At 40.5% G+C, this 24,289-nt stretch overlaps 1 protein-coding gene across 1 annotated transcript in view; it reads left to right on the top strand.

Moving 5' to 3' along the window:
* Nucleotides 1–23,590, top strand: part of TMEM47 (transmembrane protein 47) — a 36,631-nt gene extending 13,041 nt beyond the window's left edge. Inside the window, exons 2-3 of the mRNA XM_054005908.1 lie at nucleotides 5,889–6,029; nucleotides 19,073–23,590. Of these exons, the coding sequence (XP_053861883.1) occupies nucleotides 5,889–6,029; nucleotides 19,073–19,251 (320 nt within the window). The 3' untranslated portion in view covers nucleotides 19,252–23,590. The remainder of the gene's footprint in view (nucleotides 1–5,888; nucleotides 6,030–19,072) is intronic.
* The last annotated feature ends 699 nt before the right edge of the window (nucleotides 23,591–24,289 follow it).

The following is a 24,289-nucleotide window of genomic DNA, read 5'->3' on the forward strand; positions in this document are numbered from 1 at the left end:
ATAGCTGAGTACTTAGGTTCACTTCACTTTACCGGGTGGCAGGGAGCAGAGTGATACTTTTCAAGGTCGAATTAACATTGTGCTTATAAATAGCTAAAAAAATGGCAGAATTTCTAAATAGATATGAAACTGAAGTTATCCTCAGATGGGAAAAGGCAAAGACTTAAATATGAGTTGCAAGAAAGTGATTAATGTCAAAGGGGCCAGGACTATTTATTTTTATTTTATTTAATTGAGAAGAGCATTTGTATGTTAAAGGCTCATTTTCTGTTTTGTATGGCACATTCTGGATGATGAAAATATGTATGAAATTCTTCTGGTTAAAAATCACATAGACTTTGCAAATTTTGTGATACCCCTAAAATAATAACATTATTAATAAATCTCTTTGTTGTAAAAACACCCACCAGGATCAGTGTAGGGGTGATTGTTTCCTATGGCATGTACAAATCAAGAGTCAGGGCTCTTCATGCCTAGTGCCTGAGGTGTCCTTTCCAGTCCAGTCTCTATTGGAGCACATAGGAGCTTGCAGGGTTCTAGGTCCGGCTCAGTTACTGTTTCTCATGGGGGCACTGGTTCTCTGCCCAGCTGCTGCTTTTCCCACATAAGTACCACGCAGACCTATACCTGGCTTTATCGTCCAGCATCCCAGCCTGGACACAGGTGGCTCTGTGTACAGTCCCTGGGGATTCCTCTCTGCATCTAGCTTCTGTGCAGCTTCTGGCTAGCCATGCAACTTCTGCTTCAACTTCCCTGACCTCAGTGGCCAGAGTCCAGCCATTTCCTGGTTCAGGACCGTTCCCCTTTCCTGGCTAGGGGAAAGGAGATCTGAAGTGGGGAGAGGGCTGATAGGAGTTGTAGTCCCCTTGCTTAGCATATCTATCCCAGAGGCATTCCATGAGGAATGTCTAGTTACATACTAAGGTATGTTAATTGTGATCAAGCAGGTGTGAATTAAAGGCTAGATCATCGGGCTCAACGGGTAGTGATCAATGGCTCCATGTCTAGTTGGCAGCTGATATCAAGCAGAGTGCCCCAAGGGTCGGTCCTGGGGCTGGTTTTGTTCAATATCTTCATTAATGATCTGGAGGATGGCGTGGACTGCACCCTCAGCAAGTTTGCAGATGATACTAAACTGGGAGGAATGGTAGATATGCTGGAGGGTAGGGATAGGGTCCAGAGTAACCTAAACAAATTAGAGGATTGGGCCAAAAGACAAGGACAAGTGCAGAGTCCTGCACTTAAGACGGAAGAATCCTATGCACTACTACAGACTAGGGACCGAATGGCTAGGCAGCAGTTCTGCAGAAAAGGACCTGGGGTTACAGTGGATGAGAAGCTGGATATGAGTCGACAGTGTGCCCTTATTGCCAAGAAGGCTAACGGCATTTTGGGTTGTATAAATAGGGGCAGTGCCAGCAGATCGAAGGACGTGATCATTCCCCTCTATTCGACATTGGTGAGGCCTCATCTGGAGTATTGCGTCCAGTTTTGGGCCCCACACTACAAGAAGGATGTGGAAAAATTGGAAAGAGTCCAGCGGAGGGCATCAAAAATGGTTAGGTGGCTGGAGCACATAAGTTATAAGGAGAGGCTGAGGGAACTGGGATTATTTAGTCTGCAGAAGAGAAGAATGAGGGGGGATTTGATAGCTGCTTTCAACTACCTGAAAGGGGGTTCCAAAGAGAATGGATCTAGACTGTTCTCAGTGGTACCTGATGACAGAACAAGGAGTAATGGTCTCAAGTTGCAGTGGGGGAGGTTTAGGTTGGATATTAGGAAAAACTTTTTCACTAGGAGGGTGTTGAAGCACTGGAATGGGTTACCTAGGGAGGTGGTGGAATCTCCTTCCTTAGAGGTTTTTAAGGTCAGGCTTGACAAAGCCCTAGCTGGGATGATTTAGTTGGGGATTGGTCCTGCTTTGAGCAGGGGGTTGGACTAGTTGACCTCCTGAGGTCCCTTCCAACCCTGATATTCTATGATTCTATGACACATTTAATGTAATTCTTTACTTGTTACTAACAACAACTTAGATTTCAAAACTGAAATAATTTTAAAACATAATTTACTTATTACTTTTCTTTTTGCATTTCTCTCAGCTTGTCCAATGAAAATCAATTAAGTCAGTTTCACTTTTGTTCATGACCAATTTCAGGTTCTCAGTGTTGCAATGTTTGTGTTGCAAACACTTTATGAGTGAAAATACCTTTTCTTTTAAGCTTTTAAAATACCCTGGAAATATTTCAATTGGGTGTAGATTTTTAAAAAGCCATTCTTTCAAAATCTAAGTTTCTAAATTTGGGTTCAAATTTGAGGAGACCATTCTTTTAAATCCCAAATTATATAAGATGTCTACCATTTAGGCATAGTGAAAAGACTAGCACAATTTCTAACAACTTTGTTGCAGTCACCAAAGTCTTGCTCTGTTGGTTGATGTGATGCACTGCTATGATGTATTGGACTATTACAATGTAAGTGGATCATGTTTCAGAACCAATAAAACTAATACTGATCAATAAGGCCTCAATTTTCAAACTTTCAGTCACATCCATCACTTTATACATGTGAGTAATCACACTGAATTTAAATCTTTTAGTCTGGAAAATAGGTGTTTGTCAACATTGATTTGTCTGCTTACAGCCCACATCAGTAATGAAACATGGTGGTATCGTTGTTTTTAACCTTTCCAAAATCCATAATGTGTCTGAGCTGGTGGCTAAGATGTTACTCCAAGTTCACATCTTGTACTTGGACTATTGTTACCACTTGATTTGTCTTCCTGCCTTATCTATTACCTATTTGCAATCCCTTTGGAAAGCAGTAGCATTCTTAACTTTCTCATCACCTTGTAGCTCCAGTGTCACACACCTTTATTTAAGGAGACATTCTGGCTTCTGATCATCCTGAAGATAACATGTAATCTCCTGTTATTTGTAAGCATTGAAAATTTTCATTCCTTAGTGTCTCCATGTGTATGCAATTTGATTTATACTTGCACTCTTCGGTGGGCTTTACCTTCTGGGTGAGATGAATTACTTGTCTTGTCTTTGTACCAGTGCAATTTTTAAGTGTAGGGTTTTCTCTGATGTGGTTCCATGTTGGTGGGATGCTCCTCCATTTGATATCTGTGGGTGCTGCTATGTTTATATATTCATTTTGCACAGCATTCTGTTACTAGAAAAGTGTCTGTCTTATAAATCAGTAACATGATAATCATTTAAAATTTTCATTGTCATATCAGCATTAATCAATCAGTTCTCGTAATACTCCTGTAGGTAAATAAGACAGTATTTCCATTTCACTAATAGAAAAACACACAGAGAGAGTAAATGACTTCTTTAACTGCATATATTGAGTCAGGGTAGGAGACTTGAAGAGTTCCTGGTTCCCAGGCCATAGACAGTCCAATATCTGAACCTCAGTCACCGAGGACCTGTCTTCATTGCTACAAATTTCTCTAATGTAACTGCATCTATATAGTTACGCTGGCGCAGACCCATTAGCAAAGAGATGCTCCACTCATACATGACTTACTGGTGATTTACTGGGATAAGTCATGCGGGTGGTAAGCCCCTCTTCAGGTTATTGCAGTGTGTCTACTTTATGGGTTTGAATCAGTTGTGTACTATGTATATATTGTTTTAATGTAGAATGTATTTACACTGGCATAAATACATCAGTGTAGTTACAGCAGTTCAAACTTCACCATTGTAGAGAGGACCTAAGAGGCATGTCCTTCTTGCTCATTTCTATGTGTGAGAAACTGAAATTCACAGTATCACCTGAGCATATGTCTTCCTAATGATTGCTTAGCTAAGAAAACAAAGAATAAATAGTTTGAAATATTATTTGGGTGTTTTTCAGTAATTAAAATGACAAAATATATGCATAAACATTTAAATAGCATGACAATAAAACATGCACAAATATGGCTTTTCAAAAAACAATACTGTTTTCATTTAGAAATGCATTCACAAACTTCCTTTTTCACAGCTTCCTCTTCATTTCTTTCATCCATCATCCATACTGTAGGAGTCCTTCCTTCTAACTAGTTGTTGAAACCAAAATGTGCTTAATTTTGAACATATTTTGCTTGCTTGCCTTTAAAAATAAATGTAAAGGTTCTGGGCAATTTATTCTTCTTGATTTGATCTTATTCTGGTAATATTTGATCTCTAAATACATGCTGAGAATGAGGTCCTAAATCAGTTCTGTGGTACAGAGTTAATAGTCATACACTTTGCTATTCTATTCCAAGTGAAATATCAGCACTAGATGTGCCAGACAGTGAGAGATCCAAAGTATCCATAGCTCTTTCTCTCCCCACTAACTCATTGTAGGGATTTGTGTTGGTGATTATCTCTTTTCTAGTTCTGAATGACTGGAGTTGTTGCTATGATCCACATTGTTGCAATGGGACTAAGGTTGAAATCCGCTTCTTTGCACATGGTCAGCACAAGGCCCCCTCAATTTCAGATTAAACCCTCAAATTGGGATTACCTGGCCCTGTGCATGGGGTGGATTTTACAGTGTACAGAAATACGTGATTCCAGACTGCAAAGATGATTGTGAATTATCACTGGGCCAATTCCTGCAGTTATATCTAAGCGAAACTCCCATTGACTTCATTGTAAGTAAGGATTTGCATCTAGAGTAAGAACTTTAGGATTTAGCCCATTCTGCTTATTACAGTCATTACTTTGGCACTGGGAAGTTTCTGGATTTATCCTTGTTTTTAGTTCAAAATGAATTCTTGCTTGTAATATCTCCCTCCTTCTTCTGAGTCTTATGATTCAGGTTATTGAATGTGTCTTCTTTTTTCCTTCAAGAAATTTTTTGTGTGGCTACCTCACTTCCCATTTCATACTCATAAATGGGTGATCAGACCCCACAATGCTCCTCATGAGGGTCAGCCTTGACATGCTCAAGTCAAGGTATTAACTAGGGCTGTCAAGCGATTAAAAAAATTAATTGAGATTAATCGCACTGTTAAACAATAATAGAATACCATTCATTTAAATATTTTTGATGTTTTCTACATTTTCAAATATATTGATTTCAATTATAACACAGAATACAAAGTGTGCAGTGCGCACTTTATATTTATTTTTGATTACAAATATTTGTACTGTAAAAACAAAATAGTATTTTTCAATTCACCTAATACGGTACTGTAGTGCAATCTCTTTATCATGAAAGTTGAACTTACAAATGTAGAATTATGTAAAAAAAAACCCTGCATTCAAAAATAAAACAATGTAAAACTTTAGAGCCTACAAGTCCACTCAGTCCTATTTCTTGTTCAGCCAATTGCTCAAACAAACAAGTTTGTTTACATTTGCAGGAGATAATGCTGCCCCCTTGTTCACAATGTCACCTGAAAGTGAGAACAGGTGTTCTCATGGCACTGTTGTAGCTAGCATCGCAAGATATTTACATGATAGATGCGCTAAAGATTCATATGTTCCTTCATGCTTCAACCACCATTCCAAAGGACACGTAGAATAATGTAGAATAAAGGTTAATACTAGGGGAAAGCTGTAAATTAGATTGGACTAAACTAACACATGTTAACTAATCCTGACCTAATCTTGTCCTCTCTTCCTAAACTGGACAAAGCCAAAGACTCAACTCCTGCAGTTGTTTCTCAGGCAAAACCCCCAGTTGAATCTGGAGAAAGGATTGCAGGATTTGTCTTTAAACTTGTATCTATCATATGAAGCATTTAAAAACTCCTGAAGGATTTGCACTCATTTACAAAAAGAAAAAATGGTTGTGAGTTTCCTCAGGGCTTGATATGCTCGTTACCCTTCATAGTTCTCCTTTTCCTCTGTAGGGGAAGTGTTTGTTGTTTTGCTGCAATTGTTTTTATTTCTTTCTCTTTCTAGACTGGCAGATAGCGACTCTCGCTTTGCTTCTGGGCGGTGCTACCATCATTCTCATAGCTTTCCTGATTGGTTTGATCTCGATCTGTGTGGGGTCTCGGAGGCGGTTCTACAGACCACTCGCAGTCATGCTCTTTGCAGCAGGTAAATAAACTAATCACTTCCAGAACTGTGTTTAAAATGTTATGAGCACAGCTTCACTTTCATGCAGTAGATGTCCACTGTAGTCATAATAGTTCAGAGACATTTTGTTTGTCTTATGCTAAATAGTATTAAGCATTTTTGGGATATCAATTTTGTAATAGGTCAATAATTTTTACATTTGCAGTCTTGCAGCTTCTAAATCCATTGCAAACAAATAATTATTGTCTGAAGTACCTGCGGCATGAGGGACTGCAGGGAATAACTCAAAAGTACCAGCTTTTTGAGTAGGTTATTTTGTGTTGCTTCATGTCCCCCTTTATTCTTCTTGAAGCCCATTCTGATAAGTTTTCATGTTTTTTTTAAAATTTGAGATTGAACAATTAATTCGTAATGGTGAATGAACCCCGAAGCCATAAAGATGAAAATAAATGGGATTAAATTTTAAAGGTGTTTATTTCTGCTCCTGCACCACCAGAGAATTAATTTAATTGGTTAACTCTTAGTTATTAATTTTAACGGTTGTTGTATACTGTAAAGCTCTTCTTTGATTTTCAAAGCACCAAAATGGAACAGTTTATCCAGAGATACAGTGAGACCTCAAGAAAGACCTTTAAAAACAAATAGGCCCCAAGAATTCTGCAATACAGTATATAATTGCCATACCAAATCCTGTCCTATTATGCATTCTGGTGTTTTTGGCTTGGCCGGTAAACGATATATTCCCCCCTCCCCCGCGAGATCCACCAAGCATGGCTTCCCTTCATCCTGTCAATCATATCTGTGCTGGAGCCAACAGATTAAGCCTCTCTGATAGCCCATAATGAAGAGACTGACAGATACATCTAGTCTGCTAGATGGATTTAAAAAAAAGCCATTTTCAAGGATATGAAAAGATAGGCTTTTAGAATTTGAAGGGTATTTAGAGCTGAAACAAAGCTCTGGGGAAGGATCCTGCTGCCCCCTGCTGTATGTATTAATGCAGTTGGCCTGCTGCAATTTAGCAGGGATAGGGACACACTTTTATGCAGGTAATATTACTGTTGTCTGTCTCATTTGTTTTTACTGAGAAAATGCAAAATGGGTTCAGAAATCTTGAGTAGAAATGGATCTTTTTGATCTGTGTGTGAATTAACTGACACATGCCCACTAAATGAACGCACTAGTCTCTCTCTTATTTTTTCTTTTTTAAACTCCCCTTCAACCATAACATTATAAAACACTCCAGGCAGTTAATTTCTAGGGAAATGGGATTATTGTACTTCTCTGGTGGTTTCTCATTTGGCCTTTGACTCCATGTCTCATAATACTGTGCAGTAATTGCCCAGAAATATACTGTCTATCATGACTTATTGCTTAATTAATATCTTATTAAATTTTGTAGCTTTTTCTTTTTTATATAAAAGCCTTGCTTTCTCTTTTCGGAGAGAGCCTGAGAAAGAATCCCAATGTTTTCCACTGGGATTAAAATAAATTTGCTTGTTTATTACAACAATTCTGCTCTTCACACTTACCTACATCAGTATGACTATATTAATGCTCTACTATGTGGAAGATAATTTACCTGTTTCCTTTACCCTAGGTTGTTTGTATTTAAGAGCCATGGCCCAAAATGTGATGGAGGGAGGGATATGGTGAGGCCAAGAAGAGCTGCCTGTGCAACGTTGCCTGGCAAATCTGTGGGGAATGGTTTTGGGATTTAATGCTGACGTTGTCATTTATTCCTAAGGGTTGCAGCTCTTTCAAATATCTTTGGAGTTGGACAGGGGCCAGGCATCACCCTGCGAGACCTGTGATGCTATTGGGGACATCTAGGCTGGAGCACAGAGGCGTTTGCCTTCCATGCAGATGTCTCTAGATTCAGATTCTTTGTGGATTTCAGAATATTTTAGAGGTTATAGGGTCCCCAGCTCCAGAAACCTGCATGATTGTGCTTAAGAATTTATTCCCCCTCCCTTCAGATGGAGATATCTACTCCAGGTGGAACAAAAGAAGTGCCTAGAGCCACTGACTGTGTGTGGTGGGGGCAGATGAGAATGTGTAAGGATGGGAATCAGCCCACTCCATGTCACATTGTGAGAGTGTCCTCCAAAGACTTTAGATTCTGGATAATTGTTGAGGGCTTTTGTGGTTGGCTACCACTTTTATTTTTTTCTCCCAGCAAAAGGCCTTAGCTAGTAAGTATGTGTGTGTGTGTGTGTGTAGTAGGATACTTGGGGAGTAGGAAGGCAGAGGCACAACAGGTAGTGAAGGAACCCTGGCTAATTATTGAGAGTGGGCCAACACAGTGCAGAAGGTTAGCTAGAACAGCAGATAGGGATAGTTTACATTTTAGTACATGTTTGAAATTAACAATGGGTAAGTAGAGGAGCAATTGAGGACAAGTTATATTTAAAAAAAAATAAGAACAAAAACAAGCCCCTTCCCTACAAAACGCTGTGACGCAAACAAGATGCTAGTCAATCATCACCTGATCACTTTGCTTGTTTGTATATCCCACTATCCTTGGTATGTCTTGGCCTTTTAGTTTGTATACGCTCGATGGCAGAGGCTGTCTCTTCCTCATACAGCACCTATAATAATAGAGCTCTCATCCAGATAGTTGTTTCTGAGCACTGGGCAATATAAGAAACGACTAATAAAATGAGCAGGCAAATGCTGCCCCCTGTTTCCAGGATGTGTCAGAAGCTTTACACACTGAAATTTGAAGAGTGTCCCCAAAGGGATTTCCATAGTAGGGCATTAGTTAGTTGTGAGTATTTAAGCATGATCTAGTTTTAGATCCACCCCCCCTCAGTGCTTCACATTGCTCCTGCCCTCTGCCTTGGAGCCCTGCTACTCCTGGGACTCTCCTGCTGTCTGTGCAGAGTGAATGGGGAGAGGGGTGCTGATATCAGGATATCCTCCTGCCCCTGTACTCCAGCAGAGGAGAGGGGACAACCTCGAGGGTCTGAGGTCTGAATGCTGTTCCAGGTGGTGAGTGAGTGCCTTTACCTTAAAGAGACAGCGCACGGTCTCTCAGAGACTTCCGCAGCGCACACAATCTCTGTCTGTCTCTCACACACACACACAGGCAGTCTGTATGTCTCTCTCTACACACACACACACACACACACACACACACACACACACGCGCGCGCAGTCTGTATGTCTCTCTCTACACACACACACACACACACACACACACGCGCGCGCAGTCTGTATGTCTCTCTCTACACACACACACACACACACACACACACACACGCAGTCTTTCACACTCACCTCCCAACACATACTTGTGTTATTGTTGTTTGTTGTTAGTTCTTAGTACTTCCTGCAGTGAACATATATTCTCTGTAATTTTAGTTTTTCAAAGTGTGTTATTTTAGTTTTTTTGACTGGTCTATGCATTTCATAATTTTTATTTAATGCTTTGAGTAGTACATTCTAAAATGCCTAACCTTTCCTGACTAGAGTAATTATCTCTATGGTAACTTTTAAAAAATATATATTATATCTAGGTATTTTGTTTCTACTGGTGGCGCACATCCGAACATTACCTCGGTGCACATAACAAAATTTATTTCACACCTGGATGGAAAAAATTAAAGGGAATATTGGTCAGGGCTCCTACTTATCTTTGTGTTCTGCCCAATTCTTGCATATAGTTTCTGTGACATTACCCAGGGTACAATCTGGACCACTGGACAGCTGTGTCTCCTCAATTCTCCAATCTGGGGTACCTTTTCCATTGCTTTGCCGTGAGAGCAACCACTGCTGGTCTGCTCACACACAGCCTCCAGCATGTAAGTCACGCTAAGTTATACTGCCTGAGTGCTATAGCCAGCCACTAATGAATTGCAATGCAGGGCAACACCAGTAAACTCCCAGTCCCAGACTTTCCCCCAGAAATGTGCATCTTATACTGCTCTGCACCTGCCCTGCTGGACAATACAAGCTCATATAAAGTCCGCCATTTCATTAATAGAAAATGATATGCTTGAATCCTGTTATCCCAAATGAAGTTTCCCAAACACTTCAGTCCAAACACACTGGTTTAGATAAAACAGATTTATTAACTGCAGAAAGATAGATTTTAAGTGATTACAAGTAATGAGGCATAAAAGATTTGGTTACAAAGAAACAAAAAGTAATAACGCAGCTTGTTAAGTTAGGTATTAGTTAAGTGACTTCAAAGCAGAGGTCTCGCTCATCACAAGTTCCCCCTGTCTTAGTGGCTGAATGTTTCAATCCGGATCCCTCCCCAGTCCAATGCTACTCCTTTTTTCTTCAGGTGTTGTTCATGCCATTGGTAGAGAGAAAAGAAGAGATGACTTGGGGCGTTTGCTCTGTCATCTTGTAGTTATTTCTCTTGTGCAAGAATTGTCTCCAGCTGAGGTGCAGGAGACAGAAAGTCTGTGTGGACAGGAACCTCAAGTTGCTTCTTTGTCAAAATTCAGATTCTTTGCCCACAGCCTCTCTCATGCTGAAGAATGGCCACTTAATCAGGTGATGGTCCATTTGATCTCGTTGACACCTGGCTGAGGCATTGGCTAGCTTTTTGTCTCTGGAGAAGCAGTTTGTGACTGCACTCCGGAACATGTTGGAACATGTAATATCACAGTGGAATTTTATAACTTCACATACTATGTGGCCACACATTTTACCAAGACAATAATGATCAGCGTGCCATACGTTTTCAAATGATCCCTCACAATTCATACTTTGTACAAGTTTTACCATGATCCTCTAAAAGGTGTGATAATAGGGGTACACACTGTCACAGTTTCATACCTAGAGACCGGCCTCCCAGCCCAAAGATCAGATTCTTGTCCTGCACCCTGAATAATCTCTTCTTTCAGTTTGAGGAGATTGGGCAGCAAGAAGTAGGGTCAGCCTTCTGCTCCCAGACAATGGTTGGCTAGGGAGCTGGCAGGAAATCCCACCCCTTTGATAAATTTTAGGACTATGACAGGAATTTTCTTTAAAGGCCACCACCAAAACCCTGAATAGTACCCTAAAGCCCTGTTCAGACTGTTTGGGACCAGTTATAGCTGAGAGACCCTTCTCTCTTGCCTTATACAATTCCAAGGCAGTGGAGATCAGTTAGGAAATGGTTGCTTTCAGAGACTGGATTTCAACAGTTCATGACAGAGAACTGGGCACACGCTCCCTATCCGAGGGCCCATGTCTTTGAAATTCACTTCCCTTCTCAGCTCATTAGCATCCAAATCTAGTGACTATAAGGGCATGATGCACAGGATTTGGTTGACTTTGTTCTTAGTTGTTTCATATCTATATCTTGCATGTGTGCTTATCTTTGAAATTATAGCACCTAGCAGTTATTACTCAGTGTGTGGTATTACTCAGTGTGTGCTGGGGTGGGGGGGGAGAGGAGGGAGGTGAGAAGCCGTATACACTTCTACCCCGATATAACATGGTCCTCGGGAGACAAAAAATCTCATCATGTTATAGGTGAGACTTTGTTATATCGAACTTGCTTTGGCCCCCCGTTCCTTGCTCCCTGTCCCCTGACTGGTCCGACCCCTATCCACACCTCCTGCCCCCTGACAGGCACTCACCAGCAGTGGCAGGAAGTGGAGCAATGTGGCCCCAGCCTGCTCCACTCCGCCACCTCCCAGCTGCAGCGCTCCACGTCCTGCCACCGGTGAGCGCGGGGAGGTTGCGGAAAGGATGCCCCCCGTGCTCACCTGCATTGGAAAGCGGAGCGTCGCAGCTGAGAGCTGGTGGAGTAGAGCGGGCTGGGGCCGGGCTGCTCTGCTTCCTGCTGCTGGTGAGTGCGGGGAGGTTGGGGAAAGGACGCCCCCCCGCACTCACCTGCGGCAGGAAGCGGAGCGACGCGGCCCCAGCCCGCTCCGCTTTCCTAGCCCCAGCCCCAGCTGTGTCGCTGTGGGGAGGTTGGGGAAAAGTCCCGCAGTCACATGCATGGGAAGTAGAGCAACGCAGTCCCAACCCGCTCCACTCCGCCACCTCCCAGCCGCGGCGCTCCGCTTCCTGCTGCTGGTGAGTGTGGGGAGGTTGGGGAAAGGACGCCCTCTGCACTCACCGGTGGCGGGAAGCGGAGCGATGTGGCTGGGAGCTGGCAGAGTGGAGCGGGCTGGGACCGGGCTGCTCCGCTTCTGCCGGTGAGTGTGGGGGGGATCCCTTCCCCCAAGCCCTCTCCCCCGAGCGACACGGCTGGGGCGGGGTGAGGGAAGTGGAGTGGGCTGCTCCCGGCCCCCTGCTAATCCCCTGGGCTACTCTGGGACTTTTGGGCCCCCCAAATTGCTCCCCCCCCACAGCTCCTGCCTCCTAGACCCTGGGGGGGGGTGTGCCCCTGACCGCCCCCGAGACCCTCTGCCCCTTATCCAACCCCTCGGCCTCGGTCCGGCCCGGCACCCTTAACACGCTGCTCAGAGCAGCGTGTCAGAGCTTTACGCATTGTATGCGAACCCGTGTTATATGGGGTCACGTTATATCGGAGTAGAGGTGTATTTACATAGAAGTACTCCATTTTCATAAACATTTTCCAAATAGACGGCTGCATTGATTGTTATTCAGCAAACTCTTCATACCATAACATTTTTTAACAAGATGAAAAAAGCTAGTGGATTACTTTTTTCCTATTTTCAAAAGTGTTGTTGTTCTGCATATACAGTGTTATATAAAATGCTGGTTCAAATGCAACTTCCAGGAAAGAAGTCTTTGAAATGCAGTAGAATACTTCATAAAAACAAACCCTGCACTGTGTTCTGGACTTGAATATTTCAGTTTGTAACAAGGACTAGCGCACTAGGGGAAGGGGAAGACGAGAGGAGGCTGAAGGGAAAACTCAGGACTGGCAGATGCAAGCTGGACTGGAGAACTGTGAGAGTAGATTGCTGGATGAGGAAAGTGGCCAGTGGAAGCATGTGATTACAAGGACCAGCCAGAGGAAAAGACTGGCTACTGAAGGAGAAGTAGAGCTCAGGAACAGGTTTGCTGAGTTGGAAAATGAAGGGGCACTACAGGCAGTAACAGAAGGTGGGAGGACAAGGAAGAAAAGAGCAGCTAGTTCTACAAGAAGAGGGAAAAGTCGATTGAGATAGCCAAAGTTCAGATAGATAGAGGATGACTCGCAGAAGATTGCAGGAGAGAACAAAAGATATGAGGACTTGCAGTCAGAGAGAATGGAAGGAGGAAGGCCAAAGAATTGCAACCATCAGAAGAGGCAGGTCTATGTGATTGGGGACATCCTACTAAGAAGGACAGAGGGACCTGTCACCAGAGCTGATCTGGAGAACAGAAAGGTGTGCTGTCTGCTGGGAGCTAAGATATGGGAGCAGGAAATAATCCACTGATTGTCCTTCATGTGAGAACAAATGACACAACTGGATTCTCGCTGGAATGCATCAAAAGAGACTATGCCAGGATGGGGAAGATGTATTAAAAATGGAGACTCAGGTGATATTCAGTGGGATTCTGCCTGTCCCTAGATGATGAGAATGAAGGCAAGGCAAGACAAGATTATGATGATCAACAGATTGCTCGTGCAGTGGTGCTATAAGAAGGGCTTTGGGATGTTCGATCACTGGGAGGCATTCATGGACAGAGGACCGTTCTTGTGGGATAGACTCCACATGAGTAGGGAGGGAAACCGATTTCTGGGATGGAGGTTCGCACAACTGACTAAAAGAGCTTTAAACTAGGAATTCATGGGAGATGGCTGGAAGATGTTCATGCAATCTCCATACCTGATTCTAACATTGAGCTGGAGGAAAATCAAGTAAGAGAGGATACAGCAGTGGAGAAAGGAAAAATAAAGGGTAGGAGAATGGACATCAAGAGAAAAGAAAGTGCCAGTATCAATGACACCAACAGTCAGGTAGGCAGTAGAATGACCATACCTAATCAGGTGAAGAATCTGGGTGAAGCCAAGTAGAAACAACTAAGATATCTGTAGGCCAATGCAAGGAGCCTCAGTAACAAAACGGAGGAAGTAGAATTTCTGGTGTAGAAGAGGAACCAGATATTACAGGGATAACAGAAACATGGTGGAACACTAGTCAAGACTGGAGTACAGATATTGAAGGGTATGTGCTGTTCAGGAAAGACAGAAATAAAGGTAAAAGTGGTGGAGTAGCATTGGATATTAATGACAAGGTAGATTCTAAAGAAATTAAAAGTGATAGAATGGATAAAACAGTCTTTTGGGGTCAAAATCACTTAGGGGGAAGAAAGGCAACAGAGGCTCCACTGGGTTAGTACTTGGGGTCTGCTACAGACCCCGGGATCCATTTTGGATATGAATAGAGACCTCTTTAATAATGAAATAAATATTACTGGGAATTGTCAGATTATGGGAGGTTTTAATTTTCCAGATATAGATTGGAGGACAAGTGCTACTAATAACGTCAGGTCCCAGATATTCCTGAAATGTGATGGCTGACAGATTTCTTCATCAAATAGTCACAGAACCAACAAGAGGTGATAACAATTTAGATTTGGTATTAGTGAGTAGTAAGGGCCTCATAGAAGAACTGATTGTAGAGGCCAGCCTTGGTTTGAGTGATCATGAGCTAATTCAGTTTAAACGAAATGGAAGGATAAACAAAAATAGATCTGCAACAAGGGTCCTTGATTTCAAAAGAGCTAACTTTTAAAAAAAAATTAAGGGAATTAGTTAGGGAAGTGGACTGGACCAAAGAAGTCAAGGAACTGAATGTGGAAGAGGCTTGGAATTACTTTAAGTCAAAGTTGCAGAAACTATCTGAAAACTGCATCCCAATCAGGGGGGAAAAATTCATAGGGAAGGGTTGCAGACCAAACTGGATGAGAGAGCATCTCAAACAAGTGATTAAGAGAAAGCAGAAAGCCTACAAGGAATGGAAGGTGGGAAGGCTCTGCAAGGAAAGCTCCCTCTTGGAGGTCAGACGATGTAGGGAAAAAGTGAGAACTGCCAAAGGCAAGCAGACTTGGACCTAGCTAAGGAAATTAAAACCATAGTAAAAGATTCTTTAGCCATATAAATAAAAAGAAAACAAGGAAACAAGTGGGATCACAAGAAGTGGGATCACTAAGCACTGAGGATGGAGTGGAAATTAAAGATAATCTAGGCATGGCCCAACACCTAAACTAATACTTTACCCTACTTTTTAGTATGGGTAATGAGGAGGTTAGTGGTAGTGACAGGGTGGCTAATAGAAATGAAGATAATGGAGGTAGAAATTTCCACATACGAGGTGGAAGTCAAACTCAAACAGCTCCATGAAACCAAATCGGAGGGCCCAGATAATCTCCATCCAAGACTATTAAAGGAACTGGCACATGAAATTGTAAGCCCAATAGCAAGGATTTTTAATGAATCTGTAAATGGAGAATTGCAAATATAGTTCCTATTTTTTAGAAAGGGAAAAAAAGTGATCCAGGAAACCACGGGCCTGTTAGTTTGACCTAGGATGTATGCAAATTTTGAAAGACAAAGTAGTTAAGGACATAGAAGTAAACAGTAACTGGGATAAAATACAGCATGGTTTTACAAATGGTAGATCATGCCAGGCCAACCTGATCTTTCTTTGAAAAGTTAACTGATTTTTTTTTGGCAAAGGACATGCAGTAGATTTAATCTACCTGGATTTCAGTAAGGCATTTGATACTGTTCCAGGTGGGAAATTTATTAGTTAAGTTGGAGAAGATGAGGATCAATACGAAAACTGAAAGGTTCATAAGCAAGTGGTTAAAGGGGAGACTACAACGCATCAGACTGAAAGGTGAACTCTCAGGCTGAAGGAAGGTTACTAGTGGAGTTCCTCAGGGATTGGTCTTGGGACCAATCTTATTTAACATTTTCATTCATGACCTTGGCACAAGAGGAGGTGAAAGACCTGGGTGTATTGGTTGATCACAAAATGACTATGAGCCACCAATGTGACGTGGCTGTAAAAAAAGGCAATGCAGTCCTAGGATGCATCAGGTGAGGTATTTTCAGTAGACAGGGAAGTGTTAGTATCATTATAAAAGGCACTGGTGAGACCTCATTTGGAATAGTGTGTGCAATTCTGATCTCCCATGTTTAAGAAAGATTAATTCAAACTGGAACAGGTGCAGAGATGGGTTACTAGGATGATCGGAGGAATGGAAAACCTACCTTACGAGAGAAGGCTTGAGGAACTTGCCTTGTTTAGCCTAACCTAACAAAGGCTGAGGGGAGATATGATTGCTCTCTGTAAATACCATGGAGGAAGAGGAGTTATTTAAGTTAAGCACCAATGTTGACAGAAGAACAAATGGATATAAACTGGCCATCAACAAGTTTTAGGCTTGAAATTAGGTGAAGGTTTCTGACCATCAGAGGAGTGAAGTTCTGGAATAGCCTTCCCAGGAGAGCAATGGGGGCAAAAAATCCTAACTGGCTTCAAGACGAGCTTGATATGTTTATGGAAGGGATGCTATGATGAGACTGCCTACCATGGCACGTGGCCCAACTGACTGCTAGTAGCAAATATCTCCAATGGCTGGAGATGGGACATTAGATGAGGAGGGCTCTGTGTTACTACAGAGAATTCTTTCCCAGGTGTCTGGCTGGTGGGTCTTGCTGACATGCGCAGGATCACTGCATTTGGGGTTAGGAAGGAATTTTCTCCCAGATCAGATGGGCAGAGATCCTAGGGATTTTTTTACCTTCCTCTTCAGCATGGGGCATGCATCATTCGCTAGTTTGAACTAGAGTAAATGATAGATTCTTTGTAACTTGACATCTTTAAAAACATGATTTAGGGGCTTGAGTAACTCAGCCAGAGGTTATAGGTTTATTACAGGACTGGGTGGGTGAGATTCTGTGGCCTGTGATGTGCAGGAGGTCAGACTAGATGATCAGGATGGTCCCTTCTGGCTTTAAAGTCTATGAGACAATGTTGGGTTGAGCTGCATTGGCAGGACAGTTTTGCACTATTGTTGTTGTTGCAGTTCCTTTTCTGCCAGTAAATTGAGGGCTTTTGTCTCTAGTGCACTCAAATTGGCATCTTTTGGTAGCACTAAAGCCATTTACTTAAAAGAGGGAAAGAGTGCACAGGGAGGATATAAAAAGCAAAATTGAAATGATTTTTTGTGCAATAAATGTTTAAACACCAGGGTAATACAATTAAGATGTATTTCATGTTATTATAATTTTGCAATGTAATTTCAGACAGAATTCTGTAATTCAGAATAGTCATTTTTTTAGTGTAATTTTAATCTGGCACGGGGCTCATAGAGAATTATCTCTAAATAGCTTTCTTATTTTTATTACATTTAATATATTTCTTTGTTTAAAAAAAAATGTGCTATCATATCAGATAGCTCTGTGCTTTTAACAGTATATGCCTCAATTCTGCAATTACTTAAGCATGTGCTTATCATTGTGGTTGTGAATAGTCCCACTGAAATCATGGGGCTGCTCCTGTGCACAAAGTTAATCATCTGCTTAAATGTTCATGAGATCAGGGGCACACTGTATTTAGGATGAAAAAAGGCTGGAAATCACATTGCTGTGGTGTCTTTTCTCCTCTTGTGCACATGCAGTTCGTAGAGTTTAAGGCCAGAAGGGACCATTAGATCATCTGGTCTCACCTCCTGCATAATACAGGCTATTAAATTTCACCCACTTATCCTTGTATTGAACCCAATAACTGTTTATCCCAATTATGCTAATGGTAGTTATGTACCTGCATTAGGGAAGAATGGACCCTTATAAAACTGAGCTCTCCAAATAGAAAATTAGGTTCTTCATCCTTGCATGCACACACAATGCAGCTTATTACATCTGGTCAGGATACAACGCAATAGTTATCACATTTATTGAATTTCATTGCAAATGTGTTTGTAGCATATACCTCTTGCTGTATGAAATCTTCCCACTCTCTCAGGAACAGTATCCTGGAAAATAATTATTTTTAAGCATCTCACTTCCTAGTATTTGCTCTGTTTCATCAGTTTAGAGCCGGAGTAAGACATATTTTTCCTCTCTGTATTTACCATATGCAGCAAATATTTTTCCACGTATTAGAGTTTTATGACTTTACAATAGGTGACAAAGCTTTATGAATTCCTTTGTTAATCCTGATTACAGTGGGTGATGTCTACATAATATATAATTCCATAAGAATTATATTGTAATTGGACATATTAATTAATATCCCATATTACTTCTTGTTTAGAATAAAATGGTTGAGTGTGGACTGTATTTCTTCAGGTTCCTTTATTCCTCCTCATCTTCAATGTGTTCTATTTGTAGTATCTATTAGATTAGTCATTTTTGTTTTATTTACAGAAAGAATCCAAACTCCAGACTTAAAAAAAGGTAGCAAAAAGGACATTGGGAAGAGATTGCTGCTACTTTAAATTTCCAGGGAACAAATAGAATCATATAATTATACAATAACAATAACATTTGTTCATCTCCTAGGGAATATATTGGAGTTGCTATACGCTCTATAGTTTGTGTTAGTTTATTTTTATATACAAATAGAGCAATATATACAAATAAAAATTGGACCAAAGGCATTTTTATGATTATTTTTTTAAAAATACAAAAAGGTAAATGACTTGCTGCTTGTGCATATTATCAAATACCTCACATTTCACAAGATAGCCAATTAAATTATGCAGTTATGCAACTTTACAACTTGTTAAAGCTGCAAGACCAAACAATACAAAATCAGATGATATTACACAGAAATAACATGTTGGAATGTGTGTGTGAGTGTGTGTATGGGGGGTAACAATATTTTAAAAAGGGAAGGAGGAGATTGGAGGATGGACAGAGGGAGAGGAAAAGCGGAGAGGTCAGATGGAACGGAAGTTTAGCATTACTTGAGCTATCTCAACATTCTTTACACAAATGTATCAAGAAGTGGGGTCCAAATTTCTTGCAATTCATTTAATTGTTCTCTACACCGATAAGCTGCTATTTCTTTCACTGCTAGCTCAAATAGGTTCATGTAACCAAAAACCACATTTTTAATGTGAGTGTTGGTAATGTAATGTTTGGTGTGTTTTATGTAAATGAGTAAAACCCTCTTCTGACTTTTGGTTAATTTCTCTTTCAGTTGTTCTTCAGGCGTGCAGCCTAGTCCTTTATCCAGTCAAGTTCATCGAGACAGTCAACTTGAAAATATACCATGAGTTCAACTGGGGCTATGGCCTGGCTTGGGGTGCAACTATATTTTCATTTGGGGGTGCCCTCCTTTATTGCCTGAACCCTAAGATCTATGAAGACTACTACTAGTACTACTTTAGTTTGAGAAAAAGAAAAGAAATAACAAAAGGATTTCTCCATCTTTTCTAACTCGCTGTTTTTTAGAATACTTGTGGAGCACCAAGCAGTCTGCTCTGTTGATTTAATAGCCTTTGCCTTTTGGCTGCAAACACTATAACTAGCTTTTACATCCATTTAAGACAACTGCGAAAATTAAGATTGCTAATCTTACACAGGCAAACGTTGGAAGCTGCTGATACGTTAATGTCATTTTTCTTGACAACAAGCAAAGGATCTACATACAGCGATCCTTGTGAGTGACATTGCTGGAATGAAAACGCAGTGCCTGCTTCTGCCATCGCCTGCAGGGGAGCAGCTATCATAAGCTCCATTTAGAAGTTTCCTTATATCATGGTGGATTCAGATGTCATGATAAGCAGGTGGTGCCATCTTACATCAAGTGGTGTTGGGCCCTGGTCACTTGCTAGAAAAAGCTTTTGAGGAATTAGTTGCAAATGACCATGTGTTGGGGGCAATGAATGTAAATGATCAATGACTTTCCTAATGTCTGCATTGGACAGTCTGCTGAAAAAAAAAAAAAAACAACAATGGGAGTTTATGCATTGGCAATCCACATCTTCCCTGCCAACTGTGGCAGATCCCTGAAGGGAAGTCAAAACCTGGAGACATATGCTTCTAATTATGTGGCTGGAAGTTGTCTCAGCTCTGAGTATTGTGGGGTGAGGTGAGGGGTAATGGGGCCTCGAATTTCCCTGAGGCAAATAAAATGCATGTATGAGCTGCATTTGTCTTCATGCCCTTTTAATTTCCAAACTGTGCAGTAAAAATGCATAAATAACAAGTCCAACTATTTTTATAGAAGGCATTTGTTAGTATAAATGAATATATATATATAATATATAAACATATGCAGAGGAAGAAACATATTACATCTCAAAATGGTAATGTTTGCTGTGGTGCAGTGGTTAAAGCACTAACTTTGTATGCCTTCTTACGAGGCTTGGATCGCGATCTCCATTTTGGGTTAGTAATGCAAAATAAACATCTTAAAATTGGTTGCTCTCTCTGTATGCCCTTATGCTCTGTTTTGATGGGAAATACCTAAAAGTTCATATAAATTTGAGATGGAATTGGATTAAATCTAAAATAACTAGTTGCTTGGTACTTATTAAAAGTATTTATTTAAAAAAAAAAGCTGTTTATTGGAGAGAGACTGCCACTTTCTAAAAATCCAGTTACTTTCTGTCTCTAATTGAAAGAACGTAGCTGAGATCTAGTTATGTATAGTATAAAAATGTTATCAGTACAGTATGTAAGCTCAGATATTTGTTTTTCTCTGAGTATAAAGGGTTGATTGACATCTGTCTAATTACTACTTGCTGAATATTTCCCACTTAAAACTTCCAGAGGCTATACAAATGAAATGAGAGCCAAGTTAAACTAGGGTTTTAAATTGACTTACACAGCATAACTTTTATTTTTGTTTAATATTTGCTTATTTGGGTACTTTGAATTAATTGTGAACATATTTTTATACAGTTCTAATATACAACTTTAGAAATAATTATTTTTGTTAATGGAGAAATTTAAAATATATCCTAGTTGGGCCCCTGTAAGAGCAGGGACTTTGAAGCTGTAAACATGCATTCGTATGGTTGATGTATTGCTGGTTCTGCAAAAGGATGTGGTCCTAATGTTATTAAATGTACTCGCCACAGTTTACAGAGAGAGGCAATTCAGCAATAGGCATAGAAGAAGCATAAACCTGCTTGTAGCCTGTTGTTTGACAGAAATACTTTAAAAAACAAGACCCAGTTCTTAACAAACCTAGGCCTCTCTGGGATAGAGTGTATAATATCACAGGAGAATCGTCAGCATCAGCACTCTTCCCTGGATCAGTGATGATTAGCTAGACTAGGATGACAGAGCAAAATGATAGCTTCACTTAAATGTTTTTGTGTGGCCTGCTGAAGGATGAGGGTAAAAGGGCATGAGGGAAAGAAGGAGAGCACCTTTCACTTTATCTCGCATGCAGCTGAGAATATTTGGAATTTTGCATTTTTTCCTGCGTGACTTAACCACATTCCAGGCCTTGGCTTTAACTGCAAATCTTTCTGGACTGCAGCATAACACTGCTCTTATTTAGCAGCATTAGGAACATTGTGTGATGGAATGGGAATTAGGCTAATTTTAAGTCTACTGTGAGTGGATCTCTGCCCCTTTCTAGGGGAAACAGTGCTTTGGTGCTGACAGTTACACAGCACTTTGCTTAGTACAAGGAGAGGAAGCCGTACAATGCTAGACCTATGTCATATCTACTAATCTTAGTAAACTCCCTCTTTCTCTTTCTGTATAGCTAGAGAGAACACATTCAGTGGGCTAATGCATATACACATAAGTTGCACATATACTGGAAAACACACAATTCATAACATAAAAGGCCGTTAGGCAAACATTTTCAAACTTGAGTGCCTAAAGTTAGGATCCTATATCCATATTTAGGCATCAAAAGTCGGGGCTTGATTTTCAGAGGTTCTGAATACCTGCAACTTCCATTGAAGTTAATGGGATCTACAGGTGATCAGCACATAATCAGTTCACTGCCACTGCAGGGGCTGTGGGCATTGGTGGCACCTTGGTCTCTTCTGTTCTCTGTTTGTGGGACAAAGTTTAGTTTCTTGAGGACTGAAATGTTTTGGTCTAACTCAGAGGCATCTGAGTGAAATGTAATGGCCTGTATTATATTGGTCAGTCTAGATGATCTAATGGTCCCTTCTGGCCTTAAACTCAATAAAACTAGTGGGGTTTGTGTGTGGGGAAACTTATGAGAATCTGGTCCTTTTTATTTAGTAGCCTAAGTGTGGGATTAGGCACCTAATTTTAGCCTATGCTGCTGCTTTTTTCCCCTACCATGGCCAAGATTGCCGAATATTGTATGTTTTGGCACCAAACGAAAAGTAAATACAATGTAAAGCGGAAATATTTTTTTCTACCCATAGAATAAAACACTCCTTTATTGGAGTGTATATACAATAGACATCATTTTTTATATATTATTCTTACATCAGGCCTTCATCATTTCAGTTGTATGTGGCTTTATCTCACTAGCAAGCTAATTTTTCACACCACAAACCCATTATTTCTCTTCCAAATATATATAGTGAACTTGCAAGCAGGGCTAGTTATTTTTATTTTTTAAGCTTAAAGTATACTATCCGGTGCGACAAGTACCAACCCACTCTTTTGAATTTCTTGCACAACTACATTTAGCTTTTGTAAGTTCAACATGTAAATTTTAAAGACATAAATATAGAGACCTATGTGTTTGAAATATGAATGATATATGGATTAGCATGTAACTGTATATTATTAAACATGCAATGAACTAACTGGTAAGTGAAGTCTAATCTTATGGCTAGCAATGTAATTTATTCAGACTGTATTTTTGTACAGAACAGTGCACACTAACCTGTTGCCTCTGTGTCCTCTATAATGCCTAAAACTGTGCCTAGAGATTTCATTTGTCTTTACAAATCAATCAACTAAATACTTCATGCTGTTGATGGTATTAGTTTCTCTAATGTTGTTCTGTTTACTTTTGAAAAGTGTATGGTATGTTTATTGAATGAATCCATCAAAATGTGGTTCATTTTTAATGGTCATTGTTAGGGGGAAGACACATGTTTTTTTATCTAAACTGTTTTAAGTTTGCTGTTTTATTACCATTTTTGCATTTCACAACTTTTGTAGCTTACATGAAGTTATATGTGAAAAAGTAACTAAAATAAAAAAAAGATTACACTAACAAAATGCACTTGTTTTGCCCTGTGTAGAATATTTAAACACTGAAAAGTTCTGCTGCTGTTTTTGTTAGGGAGAGTAAGAAACCAGAACTCTGTTTTTACTTAAATTAATTTGTCTGACACTTGAATATCACAATAAGGGCATGTTATAAAAAAAAATATAGCTAAATTCTGCCCTAGTTAGTATCCTGTGGGGTTGACTGTGGTATACATCTCGGCACTATTCAGCCCAAAATGCCCTTACACAATATATTGTAACGTTTGAATGACAGAGCCCTTTAACTTGTTAAATAAAAAGCAGTGTATTGGCATTCAGAATGTACCACTCCAACTACTTCAATGGTAAATTAATGTGATATATTCAATATTCTTTTCCATATTTCCAGATTATATAGTGCTATTTTCTGTATGAACCTGAAGTATGGGTTACTTTTTCACGTTTTGAATAATCTTTTACACTATTCTTCCTTTTTAACCTGGAGGGGAGTATTGAACTGTGTATTTAAAAGCACAGTTTAAATAAAGAAAACATGTATTATGATCTCCATCACATTCAGGTTACAGCTTGTCAACCCCTTTCTCTCACTGGTAAGCTGAGATCTACTTGAGTCCACTCCATGTGAAAATGCTCTTGTTTCACCTTGCAAACAGAGTGCAGTGTGCAGCATGCCACAATAAAATGGACAGTGTTGGCCACGCTTGCGTCCAAACAGTTTTGAAGGCAGCAACATCTTGCTTTGAATCTGCCAAATGTGCACTCAGCCACCAGCCTGCAACTGCCAAGCATTTATTGAGCTTTCTTTTGCCAGGTTCTTTGAGCTCAGGGTATGGTTTCATGAGCCATGGCAGGATAGTGTAAGCAGAGTCTGCTGTCATGAGTGGGCACAGAGACCCTATTGATAATCATGTAATTTGGAGCAAATAAGGTCACTGCTTGTCCAAACCGGTAAACGCCAGATCTTAGCACGTGGCATCATGCACCTTGCCAATACAGCATGCACTGGTGTTCACAAACCTGCCTCTTTGGTCGGCCAAGGCCGGCATAGCAATTAGGGATGGAAATATTGGTTAAAATAGTTAACCGGTGAAAGGATTAAAATTGTATCATTTAATCGTTTAACCGTTAACTGATTTCACTCCAGCAGTGGGGCAGTGTGGGACAGCAGGGCTCCCACCAGAACTAGGGCCCCACTAGCCCACCGCAGCCGGGACCGCTGCAGCCCACCTGCAAGCACAGTGTGGCC

Source organism: Malaclemys terrapin, chromosome 1 (assembly GCF_027887155.1).
Source record: "Malaclemys terrapin pileata isolate rMalTer1 chromosome 1, rMalTer1.hap1, whole genome shotgun sequence".
NCBI lineage: Eukaryota > Metazoa > Chordata > Testudines > Emydidae > Malaclemys > Malaclemys terrapin.